The sequence below is a fragment of the Chelonia mydas genome, chromosome 7, assembly GCF_015237465.2.
Source record: "Chelonia mydas isolate rCheMyd1 chromosome 7, rCheMyd1.pri.v2, whole genome shotgun sequence".
NCBI lineage: Eukaryota > Metazoa > Chordata > Testudines > Cheloniidae > Chelonia > Chelonia mydas.
This window is the reverse complement of record NC_057853.1, coordinates 51,010,186-51,036,079: the sequence shown is the minus strand read 5'-3', so window position 1 is coordinate 51,036,079 and position 25,894 is coordinate 51,010,186. Positions and strand designations below refer to the sequence as shown.

General features: G+C 45.2%; 1 protein-coding gene across 9 annotated transcripts in view; it reads right to left on the bottom strand.

Moving 5' to 3' along the window:
- The window catches only part of FANCD2 (FA complementation group D2), a 191,760-nt gene that overhangs the window by 89,449 nt on the left and 76,417 nt on the right, over nt 1–25,894 (bottom strand). For 7 of the 9 annotated variants that reach the window (XR_006292126.1, XM_037903424.2, XM_043550844.1 and 4 more), the window contains 4 exons: nt 25,514–25,615; nt 20,653–20,765; nt 17,825–17,971; nt 16,364–16,480 (listed from right to left, as the gene is read on the bottom strand). Coding sequence is in view for 8 of the 9 variants with exons in the window: in XM_037903424.2 (XP_037759352.1) it covers nt 16,364–16,480; nt 17,825–17,971; nt 20,653–20,765; nt 25,514–25,615 (479 nt within the window). In the remaining variant the exon portion in view is untranslated. The remainder of the gene's footprint in view (nt 1–16,363; nt 16,481–17,824; nt 17,972–20,652; nt 20,766–25,513; nt 25,616–25,894) is intronic. The other 2 variants (XM_043550843.1, XM_043550847.1) reach the window with 1 other exon arrangement.

The window sequence follows — 25,894 nt, the reverse complement described above, 5'->3', positions numbered from 1 at the left end:
TGCAGTTTCACACACTCACTGTACTCTTGCCTGACAGAATCTATCCTCTTTGTCTGGTGGTTTTTAAAATATATTTTACTATGTAATTCAGTGACTCTGATATGGCTTCCCTCCCCTGAGTAGGAAGAATGCTTTGGATGGGGGCATGAAGAGAGGAATCAGCACATGGGGGAGGGATAGCTCAGTGGTTTGAGCATTGGCCTGCTAAACCCAGGGTTGTGAGTTCAACCCTCAAGGGGGCCATTTAGGGATCTGGGACAAAAACTGGGGATTGGCCCTCCTTTGAGCAGGGGGTTGGACTAGATGACCTCCTGAGGTCCCTTCCAACCCTGATATTCTAGGTCTATAACCTGGTCTTTTCTACATTGATCTGCCCTGCTGCATGCCATGAAGGTGAGACGGGCAACCAGGTGCTGAGGATTATGTGCCATGCTGCATTCCAGGAAGGAGAGCAGGAAAAACAGCACTAATTTTATTATTCATTTATTTCCCTTTTAAGAGTTTGCCCCCATAATCCTGTTTCAGTGGGGTCATGAACTCGGGCTCAGAGATTGCTCTGAAAATATTTCCAGTGGCTACTGACCTCCCTGTCCTGAAAGAGGCCAGGCCTATTTGTCTCCCCTCGCCAGCTGGAGCCCTTCTGGGTCCCTCAAGGAAAGTGCTGGCCTGAGGCTCAAGAATGGGCTGCCTGAAACTCCCCTCCCTGGGCCAGGTGAGGCTGTGTTCCTCAGGAGGTCCCAGTCTGGGCTGTGAGTAGGAATCCCCAGGGTGGTGGGGGCTGTTATAAAAGTGGCACTATGGGAAGGGAGCTGGGCCCAAAGCCTCTTACCACACTCTGCTGTTGGCAGTGTCTGTATTGCGTCCAGTGCCCTCTATCTATGACTGGTGGGGAAGCGCAGGGGAGGAGATGGATGAACTCTGCAGTCAGAGGCAGAGCTGCTGGTGCGGGCTATAGGGACTCCAGTGTGATCTTCCATCTGGTGCACTGTCCTGCTGTCTTCACTTCCCCCATGAAGGTGCAGGAGAGGGAGCCGTCTGATCTGGAGCCAGTTCTTTTCCAACCCTGCCTGTGTCCTTTCCTGTCTGGGGAGGTGGGCTGAGGTGAGCCTGTCTGGCCCTGGCTGCTCCTTGCCCAATAGAGCCATCCTCTCCAATCCTGTCTGCCTTCTCTCCTGCTTGGGGAAAGGGTCAGAGGTGACCTTGCCCAGTCTGGGCTGTGAGGGAAATTGCATCCTGCCCACAGAGCTGGCTGAGTTCCCCGCTCAATAAGGGGAAAGCAGGAGACATGGATCCTTCCTTTGGCATCTGGATGTTCTCAGTGAAGCATGTGGGCACGAACCACTGAAAATACCTCCAAAGGGGAAGAAGAGCTGAGGGGACAATCTCCCCAAAGAGTAAATGCAGCTCTGGGACGTGGCTGGTAATTAGACAACATGTCAGTTTGGAATTTCCCTCTGAAAGGGTCTGCAGAGGGAAGGTTAGGGGAGCCGCCGGCGACGCAGTAGACCAGTGGTTCTCAACCAGGTGTAAGCGTACCCCTGGGAGTACACAGAGGTCTTCCAGGGGCTACATCAACTCATCTAGATATTTGCCTGGTTTTACAACAGGCTATGTAAAAAGAACTAGCGAAGTCAGTACAAACTAAAATTTTATACAATGACTTGTTTATACTGCTCTATATACTATACACTGAAATGTAAGTACAATATTTATATTCCAATTGATTTATTTTATAATTATATGGTAAAAATGAGAAAGTAAGCAACTTTTTAGCAATAGTGTGCTGTGTCACATTTATGTTTCTGTGTCTGATTTTATAAACAAGTAGTTTTTAAGTCAGGTGAAACTTGGTGGTACACAAGACAAAATCAGATTCCTGAAAGGGGTACAGTAGTCTGGAAGGGTTAAGAGACACTGCCCCAGGCAAAGAACCCAGGAAGGAACTTCAGGGGATGGGGTATTCCCACTGAGTGACTGACAGGTCTGGTTTTGTCCCCAAGATGCAAACAGTTGCAAGCAGGCCAATGTACCATTATAACAGACCTGTGGACCACAGCACAAAGAAGAACATACAGGAGTATACGATTACAGTCCCTTCTGGCCTTAAAAAAGTAGGAATTCTTGAATGAATATGTCGCTAACTCTCTCTGTGTCAAAAATGCACGAGGTGCAGAAGTAAGGTTGTTTTGGTAATTTGGGCGGGGTTACTTGGGAAGAGTTAAGGGTGCTTAGGGCACATTTTATTTTTTAAGTTTAAAAATGAAATGAGAGTTTCCTCGATTTCCACTATATATTTTTTTTAATTCTAGCATTCATTTATAGTTGTCTTTCTTGCAGTTACAGTCCTGGTAAGTTTTTCTCATCTAAATTGCAGCTTCAGAAATAAAACGACTCCTGGAATTTCTTTGTTATTATAGACAGGTATTTACACATTTGTTGAACATAAACAAACACATGTTGTCATAAATATAAAGGGAAGGGTAAACCCCTTTAAAATCCCTCCTGGCCAGAGGAAAAATCCTCTCACCTGTAAAGGGTTAAGAAGCTAAAGGTAACCTCGCTGGCACCTGACCAAAATGACCAGTGAGGAGACAAGATACTTTCAAAAGCTGGGAGGAGGGAGAGAAACAAACGGTCTGTGTCTGTCGGTACGCTGCTTTTGCCGGGGATAGAACAGGAATGGAGTCTTAGAACTTTTAAAAAAAGAAAAGGAGGACTTGTGGCACCTTAGAGACTAACCAATTTATTTGAGCATGAGCTTTCGTGAGCTACAGCTCACTTCATCGGATGCATGCTGTGGAAATCGCACAAGACATTTTATACACAGACACCATGAAACAATGCCTCCTCCCACCCCACTCTCCTGCTGGTAATAGCTTATCTAAAGTGATCATCAAGTTGGGCCATTTCCAGCACAAATCCAGGTTTTCTCACCCTCCGCCCTCCCACAAACAAACTCACTCTCTTGCTGGTAATAGCCCATCCAAATATTATCATATGCATTGTGAAGACAGTGGTCACTTTGGATGGGCTATTACCAGCAAGAGAGTGAGTTTGTTTGTGGGAGGGCGGAGGGTGAGAAAACCTGGATTTGTGCTGGAAATGGCCCAACTTGATGATCACTTTAGATAAGCTATTACCAGCAGGAGAGTGGGGTGGGAGGAGGCATTGTTTCATGGTGTCTGTGTATAAAATGTCTTGTGCGATTTCCACAGCATGCATCCGATGAAGTGAGCTGTAGCTCACGAAAGCTCATGCTCAAATAAATTGGTTAGTCTCTAAGGTGCCACAAGTCCTCCTTTTCTTTTTGCGAATACAGACTAACACGGCTGTTACTCTGAAACCCTAGAACTTTTAGTAAGTAATCTAGCTAGGTATGCGTTAGACTATGATTTCTTTAAATGGCTGAGAAAAGAACTGTGCTGAATAGAATGACTATTTCTGTCTGTGTGTCTTTTTTTTAACTTAAGGTTTTGCCTAGAGGGATTCTCTATGTTTTGAATCTAATTACCCTGTAAGGTATCTACCATCCTGATTTTACAGAGGTGATTCCTTTACTTCTATTTCTATTAAAAGTCTTCTTGTAAGAAAACTGAATGCTTTTTCATTGTTCTCAGATCCAAGGGTTTGGGTCTGTGGTCACCTATGCAAATTGGTGAGGATTTTTACCAAACCTTTCCCAGGAAGTGGGGTGCAAGGGTTGGGAGGATTTTGGGGGGAAAGATGTGTCCAAACTACGTTTCCCAGTAAACCCAGTTAGAGTTTGGTGGTGGCAGTGGAGATCCAGGGACAAAGGATAAAATTAATTTGTACCTTGGGGAAGTTTTAACCTAAGCTGGTGAAAGTAAGCTTAGGAGGTTTTCATGCAGGTCCCCACATCTGTACCCTAGAGTTCAGAGTGGGGGAGGAACCTTGACATGGTGGCAGAGTGGTGGGATTAACCTGAAATCATTTTGAGATCAATTTGAGATTTTTTTGAACTAGAAATACAGATTTTAAAAAGGAATTTTTTTTTTCCTTTGGAGCTGCTGGAAAGCAGCTTGTTTTTTCTCTGCTTTGGGGACAGAGCAGAGACAAAAGGGGATTATCTTTGTGAATTGCAGGTTTTCTTTGCCTGGAGGCAGGGTACTTAACCTCCTGCAGGGAAATTCACAGTCTTGGTAAATCAGAAGTTTTTTTTTTTTTCTCCTAAAAGTAAATAGGGGGGGTGTTCTACCCATTTGCCTGGAGACAAAAGTGGCAGGGGCTTTTTTTTAGGATTCTGATTTTTTTTTCCAAGGAGCACCGGTTTGAAAAGGAAGTTTTTTTCCTTTAGGCTGCTGGTAAGCAGGTTTCCAAGTAGTTGGAGGTTTTTTCCTTTGATTTGGGGCCAGAGTAGAGACAAAGGGAATTGTCTTTTTCTGTAGGCTGACAATCACTATCAGAGAATAGGTATTCTATTCCAGCACAGCAAAATTTTACAGCCAGGTTTTGTTTGTTTATTTCTAAACCTCGGGTATAAAGTTAGTTAAAAACAGAGAGGTTAGGATGACAAAATCCATGGCTTGATAAAAGCTGGAATTAGCCAGATTTCAGGCTGAGGAAAAACAAAGGGAACATGAAAGACAGAAAGAACTCATGCGGCTGAAGAAGGAGGAGAAGGAAAAAGAGAGGAAGCATGTGGAGGAGGAGAGGGAAAATGAGAGGAAGCATGCACTGGAGATAGAGAAGGTAAAGGCTCAGCAGAATATACCAACAAACCCTAGCAATCCTTCTCCAGGTACCACTCCCCATCCCAGAAAGTTCCCCACCTACAAGGCAGGCGATGATACTGAGGCCTTCCTAGAACACTTCGAAAGGGCCTGCCTTGGGTACAACATCTCTACTGACCAATACATGGTAGAGCTGAGGCCTCAGCTCAGTGGACCCTTAGCTGAGGTGGCAGCTGAAATGCCTAAAGAACACATGAACAAGTATGAACTGTTTAAATCCAAGGCGAGAGTCAGAATGGGGATAACACCCGAGCAGTCTCGTCGGAGGTTCAGAGCCCTAAGGTGGAAACCAGACGTGTCATTTACCCGACATGCCTACCACATTGTGAAACATTGGGATGCCTGGATATCAGGAGCAAGTGTTGAATCTCCAGTAAATTTGCCCTTCCTAATGCAAATGGAACAATTCTTAGAGGGGGTTCCTGAGGAAATAGAAAGATACATCCTAGATGGGAAGCCCAAAACTGTAATCGAGGCAGGAGAGGTTGGAGCCAGATGGGTGGAGGTGGCAGAGAAGAAGAAAACTGGTCGCAGTTGGAGCGGAGACCAGAAGGGACAACCCCAGATCACACCCTATTACCGGGGGCCGCCCAAGGCCCCACCTACCTCCCAAAGAACCCTCCAGACACCTTATCGTCCTACCACCCCGTTCTCCAGCAACCCACCTCGCCCCAGTGACCCGTCAGCTGGATGATGTTTTAAATGTAACGAGCTGGGGCATGTAAAGGCCAACTGCCCCAAGAACCCCAACAGATTACAGTACATTGCACCGGGATCACACCAGAGGTCCACAGGCCCAGATACCTCCCAGATACCCTTGGAGCGGAGGGAAACTGTGAGTGTGGGCGGGAAGAAGGTCACCGCATGGAGGGACACTGGAGCACAAGTGTCAGCTATCCATGCTTCCTTAGTGGACCCCAATTTAATCAACCCAGAGATCCAAGTGACGATTCAACCCTTCAAGTCCAACTCTTTCAATTTGCCTACAGCCAAGTTGCCTGTCCAGTACCAGGGCTGGTCAGGAACGTGGACTTTTGCAGTCTATGATGATTATCCCATCCCCATGCTGTTGGGGGAAGACTTGGCCAATCATGTGAAGCGGGCCAAGAGAGTGGGAATGGTCACCCATAGCCAGGCTAAACAAGCCATGAGGCCTAGCTCTGTTCCGGAAACTTCTATCAGGACCCAGTCAGACGTGATGGACCCGGACCCCAGGCCAATGTCTGCAACAGCAGTAGTGGATCCAGTCCCAGAGACCCAGACGGAACCAGTCCCAGAACCGGAACCAGCGGAACAACCAGCACCAGACCCATTGCCAGCACTGAATCCAGTACTTGCAACCTCAACACCAGAGGGCCCCACCGAACCTGAACCGGCAGCAGCCCATAACCCTACACAAGAGGCTCAGCTGGAACCTGAATCCCAACATAGTGCACCAGCGGAGAGCGGTTCACAGTCAACGGAAACAGCTCCATCCCCTACATCACTTCCAGAGGGACCAAGCATAGGTCCACAATCCAATGAGGAACTGATGTCTCCAGCATCAAGGGAACAGTTCCAGACCGAACAGGAAGCAGATGAAAGCCTCCAGAGAGCTTGGACGGCGGCACGGAGCCACCCACCACCTCTCAGCTCTTCTAATCGATCCAGGTTTGTTGTAGAAAGAGGACTTTTATACAAGGAAACTCTTTCTGGTGGACACCAGGAAGACTGGCATCCTCAGAGACAGTTGGTAGTTCCAACTAAATACCGGGCCAAGCTCTTGAGCTTAGCCCATGATCACTCTAGTGGCCATGCTGGGATGAACAGGACCAAAGACCGTTTGGGAGGGTCATTCCACTGGGAGGGAATGGGCAAGGATGTTTCTACCTATGTCCGGTCTTGTGAAGTATGCCAAAGAGTGGGAAAACCCCAAGACCAGGTCAAAGCCCCTCTCCAGCCACTCCCCATCACTGAAGTTCCATTTCAGCAAGTAGCTGTGGATATTCTGGGTCCTTTTCTGAAAAAGACACCCAGAGGAAAGCAGTACATACTGACTTTCATGGATTTTGCCACCTGATGGCCGGAAGCAGTAGCTCTAAGCAACACCAGGGCTAAAAGTGTGTGCCAGGCACTAGCAGACATTTTTGCCAGGGTAGGTTGGCCCTCCGACATCCTCACAGATGCAGGGACTAATTTCCTGGCAGAATCTATGGAAAACCTTTGGGAAGCTCATGTGGTAAATCACTTGGTTGCCACTCCTTACCACTATCAAACAAATGGCATGGTGGAGAAGTTTAATGGAACTTTGGGGGCCATGATACGTAAATTCGTAAATGAGCACTCCAATGATTGGGACGTAGTGTTGCAGCAGTTGCTGTTTGCCTACAGAGCTGTACCACATCCCAGTTTAGGGTTTTCACCATTTGAACTTGTACATGGCCGTGAGGTTAAGAGGCCATTACAGTTGGTGAAGCAGCAATGGGAGGGATTTACACCTTCTCCAGGAACTAACATTCTGGACTTTGTAACCAACCTACAAAACACCCTCCGAACCTCTTTAGCCCTTGCTAAAGAAAACTTACAGGATGCTCAAAAAGAGCAAAAAACCTGGTATGATAAACATGCCAGAGAGCGTTCCTTCAAAGTAGGGGACCAGGTCATGGTCTTAAAGGCGCTCCAGGCCCATAAAATGGAAGCATCGTGGAAAGGGCCATTCACGGTCCAGGAGCGCCTGGGAGCTGTTAATTATCTCATAGCATTCCCCACCTCCAACCGAAAGCCTAAGGTGTACCATATTAATTCTCTAAAGCCCTTTTATTTCAGAGAATTAAAGGTTTGTCAGTTTACAGCCCAGGGAGGAGACGATGCTGAGTGGCCTGAAGGTGTCTACTATGAAGGGAAAAGTGCTGGTGGTGTGGAAGAGGTGAACCTCTCCATGACCCTTAGGCATATGCAGCAACAGCAGATCCAGGAGCTGTGCACTAGCTACGCGCCAACGTTCTCAGCCACCCGAGGACTGACTGAACGGGCATACCACTCCATTGACAGAGGTAATGCTCGCCCAATTAAAGTCCAACCTTACCGGGTGTCTCCTCAAGCTAAAACTGCTATAGAACGGGAGATCCAGGATATGTTACAGATGGGTGTAATCCGTCCCTCTGGAAGTGCATGGGCATCTCCAGTGGTTCTAGTTCCCAAACCAGATGGGGAAATACGTTTTTGCGTGGACTACCGTAAGCTAAATGCTGTAACTCGCCCAGACAACTATCCAATGCCACGCACAGATGAACTATTAGAAAAACTGGGACGGGCCCAGTTCATCTCTACCTTAGACTTAACCAAGGGGTACTGGCAGGTACCTCTAGATGAATCTGCCAAAGAAAGGTCAGCCTTCACCACACATCTCGGGCTGTATGAATTTAATGTACTCCCTTTCGGGCTGCGAAATGCACCCGCCACCTTCCAAAGACTTGTAGATGGTCTCCTAGCGGGATTAGGAGAATATGCAGTCGCCTACCTTGATGATGTGGCCATATTTTCGGATTCCTGGGCAGAACACCTGGAACATCTACAAAAAGTCCTTGAGCGCATAAGGGAGGCAGGACTAACTGTTAAGGCTAAGAAGTGTCAAATAGGCCTAGACAGAGTGACTTACCTTGGACACCAGGTGGGTCAAGGAACTATCAGCCCCCTACAGGCCAAAGTGGATGCTATCCAAAAGTGGCCTGTCCCAAAGTCAAAGAAACAGGTTCAATCCTTCTTAGGCTTGGCTGGTTATTACAGATGATTTGTACCACAATATAGCCAAATCGCCGCCCCACTGACAGACCTAACCAAAAAGAAACAGCCAAATGCCGTTCAGTGGACCGAAGAGTGTCAAAAGGCCTTTAACCAGCTTAAAGCGACACTCATGTCTGACCCTGTTCTAAGGGCCCCAGACTTTGACAAACCGTTCCTAGTAACCACAGATGCGTACGAGCTTGGTGTGGGAGCAATTTTAATGCAGAAAGGACCTGATCAAGAATTCCACCCTGTAGTGTTTCTCAGCAAAAAACTGTCTGAGAGGGAAAGCAACTGGTCAGTCAGTGAAAAAGAATGTTACGCCATTGTCTACGCTCTGGAAAAGCTACGCCCATATGTTTGGGGACGGCGTTTCCACCTGCAAACCGACCATGCTGCACTGAAGTGGCTTCACACCGTCAAAGAAAATAACAAAAAACTTCTTCGGTGGAGTTTAGCTCTCCAAGATTTTGATTTCGACATCCAACACATCTCAGGAGCTTCTAACAAAGTGGCTGATGCACTCTCCCGTGAACGTTTCCCAAAATCAACTGGTTAAAATCGTCCTTGAGATGTGGAAAATATTGTTAGTCTTTATGTACTTGGTAGTATATTTAGAGATGCATGTGTCTTATTAACTCTGTTTTTCCTAGAGCTCCAGGAAGAAATCCCAGCCAGTGTTTCACCCTAGCTGAGATTTGGGGGGGCGTGTCATAAATATAAAGGGAAGGGTAAACCCCTTTAAAATCCCTCCTGGCCAGAGGAAAAATCCTCTCACCTGTAAAGGGTTAAGAAGCTAAAGGTAACCTCGCTGGCACCTGACCAAAATGACCAGTGAGGAGACAAGATACTTTCAAAAGCTGGGAGGAGGGAGAGAAACAAACGGTCTGTGTCTGTCGGTACGCTGCTTTTGCTGGGGATAGAACAGGAATGGAGTCTTAGAACTTTTAGTAAGTAATCTAGCTAGGTATGCGTTAGATTGTGATTTCTTTAAATGGCTGAGAAAAGAACTGTGCTGAATAGAATGACTATTTCTGTGTGTCTTTTTTGTAACTTAAGGTTTTGCCTAGAGGGATTCTCTATGTTTTGAATCTAATTACCCTGTAAGGTATCTACCATCCTGATTTTACAGAGGTGATTCCTTTACTTCTATTTACTTCTATTTCTATTAAAAGTCTTCTTGTAAGAAAACTGAATGCTTTTTCATTGTTCTCAGATCCAAGGGTGTGGGTCTGTGGTCACCTATGCAAATTGGTGAGGATTTTTACCAAACCTTTCCCAGGAAGTGGGGTGCAAGGGTTGGGAGGATTTTGGGGGGAAAGACGTGTCCAAACTACGTTTCCCAGTAAACCCAGTTAGAGTTTGGTGGTGGCAGTGGAGATCCAGGGACAAAGGATAAAATTAATTTGTACCTTGGGGAAGTTTTAACCTAAGCTGGTAAAAGTAAGCTTAGGAGGTTTTCATGCAGGTCCCCACATCTGTACCCTAGAGTTCAGAGTGGGGGAGGAACCTTGACACATGTCAATGGGATCTGCTAGTTACTAAGCACTTTTGAGACTCAGATCAGAGCTCTAGGTGAACATGGACTCAGAAAGCTAACTTTAGACACCTGTGTCACAAATGGAGCTGATATGTAACAAGATTATGAATAAGGCTGCGATTCTGTGACGGAGGTCATGAAAGTCATGGAATCCATTACTTCCAGAGACCTCCGTGACTTCAGCCCGCAGTGCCTGGGAGCTGCAGAGTCCCCCTGCTACCCATCGTGGTTAGGAACTGTGCCCGCCCCACACCCCCAAGCTCCAAGCCACCACGGGCAGCGGGGCACCCCCGCAGCTCCTTACCACTGCAGGCAGTGGGGCCCGTGGGAGCTCCGAACCACTGTGGGCAGCAGGGTCCCCTGGAGCTCTGACCCACCGCGAGCAGCATGGGTGCCCTACTGCTCCCGGCCTCTGTGGGCAGTGGAGGTGCCCTGGAGCTCTGAGCTGCTGTGGGTGGTGGGTGCCCCCTCAGTTCCTGGCTGCTACAGGCAGCGGAGCCCCTGGGAACTCCGAGCCTCTGCAGGTGGTGGAGGGACCCCCGTAGCTCCTGGCCATCATGGGTGGTGGGGGACCCCCACAGCTCCTAGCTGCTGCAGGTGGCAGTGGCCCCCAGAGCTCCTAGCCATGGGTGGCGGAGGGACCCTCAGCTCTCACCAAGGGCTCCCCGAGGGCCGTGTGGGGACCCCGCAGCTCCCAATTTTGTCATGCATATTTTTAGTAAAAGTCATGGATCGGTCATGGGCTTCCCTGAATTTTTCTTTATTGCCTGTGACCTGTCCATGACTTTTACTAAAAATATGTGTGACAAAATCTTAGCCTTAATTATGAATACTGGAAGCATTGTTATGTATTAATCAATGACTACTGATGTAATAATGATATAAGCACTTTATATGACCAAGTCAGTGAGGGGAAGTCATTGAGTCATAGGACTTTCCTTTCCTGTGCTGTGAAAAGAATAGGGAGGCAAGGCAACACAATGGCTTCCCATACAAGAACATCCAGATATACACTAGAAAGACAACAGGGTACAGCTGTTAGGATCAAATATCCTACATCTTGCCTCCAATGTGCTGTAAACTTGTTTTTGCAATGCTGGAGCCTACCAGATAAAAGGGCTACAAACAGTTAAAGTGTGTGTTGATTTTTACGAAGGTGAGGGGACTTGTCAGAAGCAATCTAGGGGGACAGGCTGACAAAGAAAGAGAGGCTCTATGGAGGAGTCTAAAGGAATTTAATCTTCCCAGAGCCAGGGAATGGCAACTGTTGTGGAAAAGCAAGCATTGCATTTAGGGGGGGTTTATTGTTTTTAAGATATGTTTTCTCTGAAATGCTTTTGTTCTAAATAAATGTTGCTGTCTGATTGATGATTACCACTGTCCAGAGTCCTGGTGGGAACAGAACTGTAGGCTCGGAGTCCAACTATTCATATAAAATGATAGGGTGTAAATTAGCTGTTACCACAGAAGAAAGAGATCTTGGCATCATTGTGGATAGTTCTCTGAAAACATCCACTTAATGTGTAGCGGCAGTAAAAAAATCAAACAATGTTGGAAATCATTAAGAAAGGGACAGATAATAAGACAGAAAATAGCATATTGCCTCTATATAAATCCACAGTATGCCCACATCTTGAATACTGCGTGCAGATGTGGTCACCCCATCTCAAAAAAGATATATTGGAATTGAAAAAAATTCCAAATAAATCCATTAGTCTTTAAGGTGCCACCGGACTCCTTGTTGTTTTTATTGGAATTGGAAAAGGTTCAGAAAAGGGCAACAAAAATGAATAGGGGTGTGGAACAGCTTCCGTATGAGGGGAGATTAAGACTGGGATTTTTCAGCTTGGAAAAGAGATGACTAAGGGGAGATATGATAGAGGTCTATATAATCATGACTGGTGTGGAGAAAGTACATAACACTTCCTTATTTACTCCTTCTCATAACACAAGAACTAGGGGTCACCAAATGAAATTAATAGGCAGCAGGTTTAAAACAAAAAAAAGGAAGTATTTTTTCACACAACACACAGTCAGTCTGTAAAACTCTGCCAGAGGATGTTGTGAAGGCCAAGACTATAATAGGGTTAAAAAAAAAATTAGCTTCATCAATGGTTATTAGCCAAGACGGGCAGGGATGGTGTCCCTAGCCTCTGTTTGCCAGAGGCTGGGAATGGGCGACAGGGGATGGATCACTTGATGATTACCTGTTCTGTTCATTCCCTCTGGGGCACCTGGCACTGGCCACTGTCAGAAGACAGGCTACTGGGCTAGATGGACCTTTGGTCTGACCCAGTAGGGCCGTTCTTATGTACTTATGTTCTTAAATCAGTCCTGCTGAGGTGATCGCTGTTGAGACACAAGGGCCTGCCATCCAGCACCCAATCGGAGAATGGGAGAATTGAGTGATTCCACTGTTACACCCTGTAGCCCATGTTCACCCCTTTTATATGGTTATGATATATTTTGTACAAAGTATGCCTTGTGAGGTATAATTTGAAAACTCAATCTGCTGATTATTATTGTCCTGTTGAAATGTGTGAAGCAACACTATGTGTAAAGTTATACAGCTTGACTGTATGATTGTTACTGAAATATGTTGTAATTCTGGTAATACACACAAACCAATTTCTCAGACACAAAGACACATTAGCACACCAGCAAAGTGCTAAAGGGCAATTACCTGCTTAATCAGCCATTCACCAGCAGGGGAGGAGATGTAAACTAGTAATTTACATTTCATCTCAAAGACGGTTCAAATCTCATGTACACAGAGGACTGTTTGTCTACACCGTGGAGGGTGGGTAATCCTCATAGAGGGGAGAAGAGTATAAGAATAGGAGACAGTGACCTCCATGTCACCTCTTCTCTCCATCTCTCTGCTCATGACTAAGGCTACAATTTAGTCACAGAGGTCGTGGAAGTCCCGGAAACTGTGACTTCCAGAGATGTCCGTGACTTCAGCCTGCGGTGATCGGGAGCTGCAGGGTCCCCCGCTGCCTGCGGGGGCTGGGAGCTGCAGGCTATGGAGGGGGCCCTGGAAGCTCCAAATCACCACAGGCGGTAGGAAAACCCCCAAGCTCCTGGCTGCCACAGACCCCTGGAGCTGTAGGTGGCTGGGGTACCCCGCAGCTCCCAACTGTGGGCAGCAGGGGACCCTGGAGCTCTGACACCAAACCCGCAGTGGGGGCCCCCTGGAGCTCTTAGCCGCCACGCAGCTGGCCTGCTGCAGGTTGTGTGGGGACCTGCAGATCCCCATTTTGTCATGGATATTTTTAGCAAAAGTCAGGGACAGGCCATGACTTCCATGAATTTTCCTTTATTGCCCTTGATCTGTCCCTAACTTTTACTAAAAATATCCGTGACAAAATCTTAGCCTTACTCATTTAATCAACGAATACCTGAAGAACACAGAACTAAGGTATATGTGTATTGGGGGGGAAGTGGGGAGATTCCCAGACTAGAAGGAAACTCAGCCTGTGAACTGTATTGCAGCATATGGTGAAACAGATCTTTCTGCTTTTAAACCTACTAGCCTCAGTAAAGTTTAGGAATTAGTTAGCATTTTTATTTCCTTTGCAACCAATTCTGACTTTTATGCCTTATCACTTGTGATCACTTAAAATCCATCATTCTCTAGTTAATAAACTTGGTTTATTGTTTTATCTAAACTAGTATATGCTTGGACTGAAATGTTGGGGAATCTCTACTTAGGACAACATGGCGGGTGCATAATCATTAGTGTTGGAATGACAGATTACTAGGAGCTTGCACTGTTAAGGAGGATACTGAGCAGTGCAAGACACATTTCTGGAGAGCAAGGCTGGGACTGGGGAAACAGAGCAAGTGTTGCTCTGTATATAATTCATGGATGGCTGGGCATAGCATTCATGTATTCAGCTAGAGTGATTTTACATACTAGTGGTTGTGTGTGCAGAGAGCCTAGAGAAGTTGCTGTTCACCAGCAAAGCAGTGTAAAAGGCATCCCAGATTGCAGAGCTAAGGGGATGCAGCAGTCCAGATTGCACCCTGAGGAATATCACATCCACCCCAGGAGAAGTGGTAGCCTGAGACCTGGAAGGGTGCACTTAGACCAGGTGGGGTCAAGGGTGCAGTCCATTTGGTAACTATGACACCACCAGTTATGAAAACCTTGGCATTATGCCAACAGCTGAGATGGGACTCGCTAAATAAGAGAACCCAAAATGGTTGAGAGGAAAAAAAGTCCTCTTCATCCAGATGTCCAGGATTATGTGCAAATGATGCAGCTTGAGAAGGTGGCATCTGGGACTTGTTCAAACTAAGAGGAACCCAGGACAGATCTGGCTCAGTCAGGTGTCCATGCAGGAAAGGGTAGATATGTACTTCCCGCAATGAAGCCTGGCAACATCAGTGCCAGAACCTCTGTGAAGATCTTTACGGAAGAAAGGCTAGCTGGGTTTAGATATGTAAACACATGCCCTTTAGACGGAGTGAACAGAATAAATTTGCCCTTGCAGAGGGCCTGAAGGACTGGTTAGGGTGGTTTCCATAAGCAGGCACATCCTCCAGTTAGTGCTGTTGATTAACTGGAGTCCTAAGATAGGGCTGAATTCCATACCCCCACCTGCTTCAACTTTATAATGCAACGTGAGTAGAAATCTTGCCTTCGCTCCAACCAAGAGAATGTGACAATGGTCTGTCTGGCCAGAGCTCTGGGATCTTTGTGACAAGGTGGAGGAAAGGGGACAAGTCTACAACCTGGAAGGCCAAGGGGTGGGACAAAAGAATGAATTCAAAAGTGTAAAGTTTTCTTATTATTTCTCGATAATACAAGCCTCTGTGAAGCAGGGATTCCTTCTGCCAAACAGTTCTGGAATAGGGAAGGATGGAGGCTGGTCTGGCACGCCTCCAGAAACCATTTACTGGAGAAGAGACTCAAGTAGAGACCTATGGGGAGGACTCACTTCCTGCGTGAATCTGTCTTGCTTCCTTACAAAAGGAAATTTTCCTCCAAACAGAAGCCGCTGCTCCAGCAAACAACTTATTATTATTTGTTCTATGGTAGAGTCTAGAGGCCCCAGCTGAGACTATGGCCCATTGTGCTAGGTGCTGTACAAAATGTAGTGCCTCAGACCCTGTCCCAAAGAGCTTACAGACTAAACAAAGGTTGGGAGAAAGGAAGGATTATTAGCCCCATGTGACAGATGGAGAGGCGAATCACAGAGGGATGATGTCCCATGCCGGAGCTGGGAACTGAACCTAGCTCTTCTAAGTCTCAACCCAGTGCCTGAGTCTCAGCACAAGGCCAGTCTGCCTCTCCAAAGACGGTGCTACAGCTGGTAAACAGAAGAAAGGCACAATGGAAAAGGAGTGTAGTTTTCATTCTCGTCATACTCCAAAACAACTGGACTCAAAACTTCCAACAACAAAATATTCACCCTCAGGCAGACCTGAAAAATATCAGCCCTAAAAGATGCAAGTCTGAGACAGTTATGAGAACGTGAAAAGGGAAATGCTCAGGCAGCCTCGACTTGGGGTGTCACTAACCATTCTAAGTAACATAGCTCAGCACATCCTGATGAATGGGACCCCCAGGCAGGTGGGCTGGAGCAGCAGGCACATTCCAGGGAAAAGTCAGCTCCCCACACCAGAGCAACTTTGTAGCCAGCAGAGCAGACACAGAAGCAGCCTCAGCAGGTTCTGAAGCAGGGACCTAGGGACACTGACACGAATGATGCTCCAAGTCCTCTTCACCCCGTCCCTCACAGTCTCGTCACCTCAGGTTCACTCCAGCTGCCCTTCATCCTTTCCTCCCCTCCCTCTTCTTCTGCACCCCTTCCCATCTATGTCCTCTCTCCATTCCTGTGTCTTTCTGTTTAGCAAATCCCCTGCTAACAAAACTTAAACCACAACATTAAAAACAAAAAACAATTAAAAATGGCAGCACTCTAATGCCCTTTGCTGCCCAGCCCTTGGCTCACACTGCTGGCAGGTTCTATCCCTTTGCCCTACCCTGTGTCAGTCTTGCTATTTAGATTGTAAGCTTTTGGGGCAGGGACTGTCTACTACTCTGTTTGTACACTGCCCAGTACAATGGGCTCTGACCTTAGCCATTTCCTAGGCACTACTGTAATAAGCCTAAGTATATGGGAAGCTCTTTCCAATTCAGCCCTGTGTAGAGAGCATACATAAGGCCAATGCACCACTGGTATCCCCAGCTTCAATCTAGCACAGATGCCTTCTTCAGGCTCTCTACCGGAGGGTGAATTTCACTCTCCGTGCCTCTAGCTAGTAAACACTTTGCCCCACCTCTCCCTTTTGTACATACCTTTAAGAAAGGGGCTCTCTTTGCAGCGGGTGGCATCAGTATGTGCTCCAGCTTTTGGCAAAGATCATCCAGAAGGAACACAAGCTCTGCTGGCCCTAACTGTACAATTTCTCTGGCCTAAAATTTCAAGGAAGAAAATAGTTCAGTATGTTCATCTCCATTAACCATCCTCAAAAGTAGGCACACAGGATCTTGGGTTATACATAGGATGGATTACCTAAACTTGGCAATTTAGGGTAACACTGATCCCCAAAATTCCCCATTACACATTAGACAGCTGTGGCAGCTATATGCTGTGTGTATATAGGACCAACTGAACAGGACCAACTGACCTGGCATATCTCCAAGAGACAGTCTAAGAAGTTTAAGGCCTATGAATTCTTACCCTGAATCTGTTGGGAAAGACCTGGAAGTAATTTAATCAAACTCATGCTACAGGACTACCCAATGCATGCTGGGCTCTTGTCTGAACTTTGTTTTGAGACTCCTGCCAATTCCCTCATTTTTCAGCTAAGATGGTTTGCATTAGAAGAGCTAATGGAAAACTGTGGAAGGATGGCTGTGAACAGCCTCGGACTTTTCCATGGACTGAGAAATATAAATCCCAGTGACACAAAATCAACTCTGTTTGTCTTTACTCTGGTCAGTTTTTGTGTATGTCCTTTTCTATGCCTTCTTTTATTTTTCATTCCAAGTTATGGCTGTTGGGCCTATCAAATCTCAAGGTCCTGGTTTCTCAGGTATTACCATAATACCCTAACTGATCCAGGACTTGGTTCTGCCTACTCATCTGATGTTGGTTACTGCACTGCAGATGAGGAGCAAAACTCCGTGCAGCAGTGGGAATGCACCTCCAGTCCAGTCTTTCCCATCTGCCCTTTCATGGACATGATACTTTGCCTGCCCAAGGAAAGAGTCTTCTCTCTTTTTCTTCTCATGTGCCCTGTCTGTGTGTGTCCTGTCTGGTTGGGAAAGTGACTGGAGTGAACATGATGTTCTGACAGTAGCTGAGAATGGTTTGGATGTGACATCAGTGATGTGCCATCACTAAAACATGTGGTTTTTGACTTGCAATCCCCATTAGCTCCAAAGGGTTTAACACGTCCCATGTGGTTAGTAAGAGAGATCAAAGCCTGAAACTGATCAAAGCTGAAAGAGCCTCAAGATGGAGCATCAGCTGGAGGTGCACAAGTAACATCTATTTGCCACAGCTATAGTGTTACTATCTGTCCTAGGACCTTCTAAAGCACCTGTCTTTTCCTGTGTGGACGTGGATACCTTCCCCGAAGCAGCATACTGACTTTCTGCAGTTGGGCATGGGCCATGATGAGATTGGATTTTCTCCATTTTAGTTAAGCAGAGGAGGCTAAGTCTTCCAAACCCTCGGTGAGAATGAACCAGTTACAGCTCTGCAGCAGCCTTCTGGCCCCTCTTGGTACAAGTTTAGTCTGTTACACTTACCTCTGTGTGCATCTCCGAGTCCAAAATAGACTTGGTCAGCAGCCCACAGTGCAGGATGGTGAATACCTCAAGGTCTAGCTCTCGGAAGAATGCACGGTAACTCTGCAGCTGCACCAAAGGGATCCCTGACCTTTTTTCAGTGGTGTCCTGAAATGAAAATGGCAATGTTAATAACAGAATAAAGCCAATGGTCACATCTGTGCTCTGGTAAAGAATACTGCATGTAAAAAATTTTGGTCCTACAATACAGGACTCTACATTATTTGGTACGTGTGAAAACAGCCAAGGGGTTTCCCCTGAGTGCATGATTTTCTCCAACACAAACCAACTCCCCTCTGCTCCCCCTAAACTATCCCAGCTCAATAAAGACACTTCTCCCATATTCCGTCTTCCACATTTTTTCCGAGGTTGAGCAACAGGAAAGTCTTCTTAGTAGTGAAGGCGTGGAATTGTCTCCTAAGGAAGTGGTGAAAGCATCACCACTTTGGACTGAATAAAGCACTAGAAAATTTGCTAAAGAGACCAATACGACCTTCACCCCTGGAAGATTGAAAAGATGATCTAAGAGAGTTTTGACATCTCCAGATTCCATGAATCTATGGTAAGAGCAAAACTCACAGTGCACTCGATGAAAGACGATATTGTGTGACAAGTGATGTGAAAGAGGAGGAAGACTGTTTAGGAAATGATTAGGTCTTAGATATGAGTGTCAGACTCGAATGAACACTACTGGACATCCTATGTATCAAACAAGAAAATTTCACTCTTCAATGCTGGAATATCTTCCACCAGAACCTGAGGCATCTGAATTTGAGGCCAGACACTCTCTTTCATTAATCAAAGAGATCTGATCTTAACAATAACTAGTCTAAAAGGTAAAAAGGCACTTATCTAGCTAAGGATCTGAGAATCATAGAATATCAGGGTTGGAAGGGACCTCAGGAGGTCTAGTCCAAACCCCTGCTCAAAGCAGGACCAATCCCCAACTAAACCATCCCAGCCAGGGCTTTGTCAAGCCTGACCTTAAAAACCTCTAAGGAAGAAGATTCCACCACCTCCCTAGGTAACCGATTCCAGTGCTTCACCACCCTCCTAGGGAAAAAGTTTTTCCTAATATCTAACCTAAACCTCCCACACTGCAATTTGAGACCATTACTCCTTGTTCTGTCATCTGCTACCACTGAGAACAGTCTAGAGCCATCCTCTTTGGAACCCCCTTTCAGGTAGTTAAAAGCAGCTATCAAATCCCGCCTCATTCTTCTCTTCTGCAGACTAAATAATCCCAGTTCCCTCAGCCTCTCCTCATAAATCATGTGCTCCAGCCCCCCAGTCATTTTTGTTGCCCTCCGCTAGACTCTTTCCAATTTTTCCACATCCTTCTTGTAGTGTGGGGCCCAAAACTGGACACAGTACTCCAGATGAGGCCTCACCAATGCCGAATAGAGGGGAATGATCATGTCCCTTGATCTGCTGGTAATGCTCCTACTTATACAGCCCAAAATGCCGTTAGCCTTCTTGGCAAGAAGGGCACGCTGTTGACTCGTATCCAGCTTCTCGTCCACTGTAACCCCTCGGTCCTTTTCTGCAGAACTGCTGCCTAGCCACTCAATCCCTAGTCTGTAGCAGTGCATGGGATTCTTCCATCCTAAGTGCAGGACTCTGCACTTGTCCTTGTTGAACCTCATCAGATTTCTTTTTGGCTCAATCCTCTAATTTGTCTAGGTCCCTCCATATCCTATCCCTACCCTCCAGCGTATCTACCACTCCTCCCAGTTTAGTGTCATTTGCAAACTTGCTGAGGGTGCAGTACACGCCATCCTCCAGATCATTTATGAAGATATTGAACAAAACCGGCCCCAAGACTGACCCTTTGGGCACTCCGCTTGATACCGGCTGCCAACTAGACATGGAGTCATTGATCACTAGCCGTTGAGCCCAACAATCTAGCCAGCTTTCTATCCACCTTTTCGTCCATTCATCCAGCCCATACTTCTTTAACTTGCTGGCAAGAATACGTGTGGGAGACCGTAACAAAAGCTTTGCTAAAGTCAAGGAATAATACGTCCACTGCTTTCCCCTCATCCAAAGAGCCAGTTATCTTGTCATAGAAGGTGATTAGGTTAGTCAGGCATGACTTGCCCTTGATGAATCATGCTGACTGTTCCTGATCACTTTCCTCTCCTCTAAGTGCTTCAGAATTGATTCCTTGAGGATGTGCTCCATGATTTTTCCAGGGACTGAGGTGAGGCTGACTGGCCTGTAGTTCCCCAGATTCTCCTTCTTCCCTTTTTTAAAGATGGGCACTACATTAGCCTTTTTCCAGTCATCCAGGACCTCCCTCAGATGCAGTACATCTGGCCCCATGGACTTGTGCTTGTCCAGCTTTTCTAAATAGTCCTGAACCATTTCTTTCTCCACAGAGGGCTGGTCACCTCCTCCCCATGCTGTGCTGCCTAGTACAGTAGTTTGGAAGCTGACCTTGTTCGTGAAGACAGAGGTAAAAAAAGCATTGAGTACATTAGAAATCCGAGTTCTTTTGCTGCTGTGGTTGGAAGGAATTTAGGTGGCAACAGCCATGCAACCTTCGATAGCCACACCTTTAGAATCTGCTCAAACACTACCAGAAGGTTCAGTGCATCACAAGACCAGAAATATGCAGAGGACACTCAAACAAAACCGACTTTCCAAGCTCAGATGTGAGGATCATGTCAGAAAGCAGCACTGAGCTCTTGAACTGAGATTTCTATCACTGTTAAGAGTCCCTCTCCTCGCTTTCTGTTTTACACACTCCTTTCTTATCCCCCACAAGCCCCTTTTACCAATAGTACCTTCTCTAGCTGGGTGGTCTCAGCTTCGGACTGATTTCCCTCAGGATTCTCCTCCATTTGTGAGTGGTCTGCAGAGGAGTCTTTGCTGCCTTCAGATTTTTGTTTTTTTCCTCCTGGAAGAGAAACAGTTTTACAAACATAGCTCATGCCAAACCCGAGCCTCTGCGAGGGCTCAGCCAGGCTACTGATAGGGGAATGCTCATGCTGTAACCTAGTCAGATTTAGGAAAGCAGCTGACAAAGCACTACATAAAGACTATATTGGAGATAGCCAGGGTCACAGCCTGAAATTGCAGGGCCCAGGACATTTGGGGTCCCTTCCCCAACCACTCTTTTTTCTTTTTCTTTTTTCTTAAACTAGTTTACTTAATTGGGCCCCATGTTTTTACTATTATGTACATATATTATAATGCAGTGCTATAAATCAATAGAAATGCCCTCACCTAGAATACTGGGTTCAGGACTAGTCACCCTATCTGCAGAAGGAGAAAGGGTTCAGAGAAAGGTGATGAGAATAATTAGGAGCTTAGTAAAATTCTCATCTGCACAGAAACTGAAAAGATTGGGACTGTCACCTTAGAGAGGTCAAGATAAAAGTATTTTATGTTTGTACAGCGCCTAGCACAATGGAGTCCTGGTCCATGACTAGGGCTCCTACATGCTATGGTAATACAAATAATAATAATAAGTTCATACAATAATGCATGGTTGTGACATGCTATACCTCAAAGTAGCATCCTGTAACCCCCATATTCATGATTGGTATATGGTTGTGATATTTCAAAGTGTGCCTTGCAAGTCGTCATATGAAAGCTCATGATCTGCTGAAAACCACTGTTCTGTCAAAATATGTATATTGTTAGTGTGTATAAGATTTGCTATATGGTTGGTATTAAACTATGTTGTGAGTTTGGGAGATGCCCACTGCTAGCTCTCCAGTGACTAAAGGGTGGTAACCCATACCCACGCGGGCGTTAAATGATCATTGATCAATAGGGGAATTGTAAACAAGGTATTTACAATTCTGTAAAAGACAGTTGTGTAAGCATCACACAATAAGAATTGCTCAACTCTATGACTCAGTTGCACAAGCACCACACAATCGGAGATTGCTCAACTCTGTGACTCAGCAAGGCCAACCAGGACATGTCTGGGACATGAATTGAGAGTATAAAATAAGGGACAGTGGCATGGCACCATGATTCTACCTCTCTCCTGCCCCACCTACACTGAAGGCAACAAGAATGCCAGGAAGACAAAGACTTTGAACTGAGGAGACTGTCCCAAGCAGAGAAGGAAATTCAGCCTGTGTATTAAGAACTGTAACCTGCCTCCAACATCCAGTCAGGTTAGAAAAGCTGTTTGATTCAAATCTTGCTTAGTCTATAAGTTTAGGATTTAGAATGCGTGTTTACTTTTTATTTTCATAGGTAACTATCTCTGACCTTTATGCCTATCACTTAAAAGCTCTCTTTCTGTAGTTAATAAACTTATTTTAATGTTTTATTCTTACCAGTGGGTTTGTCTAAAGTGCATGGGGAATCTGCTCAGGTTACAAAGGCTGGTGCATGTCCACTATCCTTTGACGAAGTGGCGAACTAATTAATGAGCTTGTACTGTTCAAGAAAAGGTCTTGAGGAGTGTAAGATGGTACATTCCTGGGGTGTAAGGCTGGGAATATTTGCTGGTGTTTCCCTGTGTATAGTTCATGAGTGCCTTGGAGAGCATTCGTGCAAGATAACAGCACCTGGAAGAATTTGCTGTTTGTCACTGGCAAACCATTGTGAGAGAAAACCCAGGCTGGAGAGTAAGGGGAGCACAGCAGTCCCACAATTTCAGGTTGTACCCAAGGGATCCCATCACAATGGTCTAGAGAGGATAGATGGAAAGCTTCTATTCTCCCTGTCTCTTACCACAAAAACAAGGGGACATTCAGTGAAATCAAAAAGGAGCAAATTGAAAACTAACAGAAGAAAATAGTTTTTCACACAATGTTTGATGTGGACTCTGTGATGCTGTATGGAATATGGGAGACACTTTATGATATTGTTGATACCAATATTATAAAATTACAAGGAAGCCGACAGATATGCCATGTACGGTATCTGTGAAAATGTTATGATTTGCCAAATATAATGATCTTGTTTATATATTTGTATCACCTTTATATTGTGACAGGTTTCAGAGTAGCAGCCGTGTTAGTCTGTATTAGCAAAAAGAAAAGGAGTACTTGTGGCACCTTAGAGACTAACAAATTTATTTGAGCATAATTTATTTGACAATTTTGTTAGTCTCTAAGGTGCCACAAGTACTCCTTTTCTTTTTATATTGTGAGTTATAGATATGTATGATATATCTGTGTTTCAAAACTTATGCTGTGTTTCTGGGGGACACCCCCAGACAGATTGGCATCACGGCTTAACCTGTTTGATGGCCCTTCAAGGGTCTTCAGCTATATAATGAACCCATTGAAAAAGCCAGGGATTACACTTTATGAGTCAGCAAGTCATGTAGGGGCATGCCTATGGACAGAACTCTAAGGCTTTTCAATGCCATGTGCTGTGAAGCTTGTGTTTGGGACACAGGAAGTACAAGCCGCATGACAAAGGATATAAAAAGGCAGCTGCATCATCTCCTTTTTGTCTTCATTCCTGCTTTTAACCTTTGGAGTAACTTTTCTAAAAACTCAAGCTCTCAACAAAAGACTGAATGACCCATCCAAGCTGTGGATGTGTTCCAGAGGGACTTTCAAGCCAGCAAACTCACCAATACTGCTAAGAACCTGATACATACCGAGACTTCAAAGTCCATATATCTGACCGCTTCACCATTTAACAACTCTCTTCTTGGTCTTTCTTTTTTTCTTTATAATAATCTTTAGTTTTAGACACTAAAGGATTGGTTAGCAACATGGTATTTTGGGTAAGATCCAAACTAATATTGACCTGGTAACATGGCTGGCCCTTTGGTGTCAGAAGAACATTTTGTATATGTGAGCAGAGTTTTTAAATAACTTCTCGCTGTACTGGACCTAGGTGCTGACTGAGGGCCAGAGAACTGGAATGCAATAAAGGCAGTAGTGTGATTTCTATTTTTTGCTTCTCGATAACCAGTGTGGGGGATCAGAAGCACAGTTTATGACTGTTGGTGAGTTTGACTTCAGTATTAACCACCACTTTGGGAGTGTCTGCTCTTCCTTTTGCAGTCTTCCCTGAACTTGGCATTTTCAGTAAGGACTACCCCAGGCACACAGAGGCACATATTCCTTGCTCGAGGATGTCACTGTGGATAAGATGAAACATTTCTCTGGGTAACAAAAAGATCCAGAATTATAAAGAGAGGCTACCTAGCAGTAACGTCTTCTTCAAGAGTTGCCTCTGTACATTTACACGTGTGGGATATGGCACCTCCTAATGTCGAGCTACAGAAATTCACTAAAAAGCTTTGTCCATTAGGAACTTCATGAGTATTCTTGCGTGAAGATGATGTCATCACCCTACTCTGTATCAGGGAGCGGATCTCTCCAATGGCTTTAGTTCTTTCTCCTTAGACCAGAGTCCTAATGTTGTATAGAACTCTGAGGTAGAGAGGCAGTTGGGTAGGTACTCTGAATGCACAGAGGTGACTTCAAAGGCCTCTGTGCATTCCCATTTATGGGAGATTGGCAAGCAGTGCTCCATCAGGAGGAAGGTGGGTGAGGAGTTCTAGTTAGATACAGACTGCAGCACCACTCTCACAAACTGGATGTGCAAAGATAAAGGTGTGCGTGGAACTCCAAGTTGCTGCTTTACAAATCTCGCACAGGGGAATGTGCCTAAGGTGTGCTACTGAAACAACTACTGTGGCTCTGGTGAGGTGTGTCTTCAAGCCAGGAGGTACTGGCTTTCTGGCTAAGGTGTAACAATGCCCTATACAGCTCTTAATCCACTGAGAAAGAGTTTGTTTATTAATAGGTTCCCCCTTTAAATCTCTCCTCATTAGCAACAACCAAATCCATAAGAAAACCACCAAATCCATGAGAAAATAAAATAGACTATTTCTCACTTTCAGGTGACATTGTAAATAAGAAAAACTAGTTTGTTTACATTTACGGGAGATAATGCTGCTGGCTTCTTAGTGATTGGCTGAATAAGAAATAGGACTGAGTGGACTTGTAGGCTCTAAAGTTTTACATAGTTTTGGTTTTGAGTGCAGTTATGTGATAAAAAAATCTACATTTGTAAGTTGCACTTTCACGATAAAGAGATTGCATTATGATACTTGTATGAGGTGAATTGAAAAATACTATTTCTTTTATCATTTTTGCAGTGCAAATATATGTAATAAAAATAATACTATAAAGTGAGCACTGTACACTTTGTATTCTGTATTGTAATTGAAATCAATATATTTGAAAATGTAGAAAAACATCCAAAAATAGTTAACAAATTTCAATTGGTATTCTATTTTTAACAGTGAGATTAAAACTGCGATTAATTGCAATTAAATTTTTTAATCACAATTAATTTTTTTGAGTTAATCATGTGAGTTAACTGGGATTAATCTACAGCCCTAGTAAATATTATACAATAGGTTTTGGAAAGATATAAACCCCAGGGCTTAAACAGACCTCTAACTACTGGGAATTAAGAGGAAACTTCCCCTGGAGGCAGGTTATCCCATAACTACCTACTGCAGCATTTCTTGCACCTTCCTCTGAAGCATCTGGTGCTGGCCACTGTCAGAGAACAGATACTGGGCTGTACAGACCCTGGATCTGATCCCTGTTTCTAAGGTTGCACTGATGTGGCTACAGCTGTGCAATTCTGCTGAATCCTTGACTGCAAACTGTGTGCATAAGTATTTTGGGGAATTTTCTCTACCTGTTTTCTTCTTTTTAACTAGACCAACAGCATTGACAGTTGGTGCTGCTTCCAGGGCTTCACAGTCAAAAATAGCTGGGGGAAGTACATAGCCAGGGCTTGCTGAAAGAGTCAGAGGACAGTAAGTCAGTGAGTTAAGTTCTTCACACAAACAATAAAATATGAGCAAGCTAGACTTCCATGGGAAATGCCTCCACTGATCCTGGTCACCTCCTCCTCTACTCCTATGCTTAATGCCTTAAGTTACCTTTGATCCCTCCATAATGTCTGGAAGGTAGAGCACCATCAAGGTTGCTCTAACTTATGTCCTGGCGGAAATGGCTCTCTTTCTGCCATGTGCCAAATAAGAATGACCAGGACACAGTGCTCTCTGGCCTCACC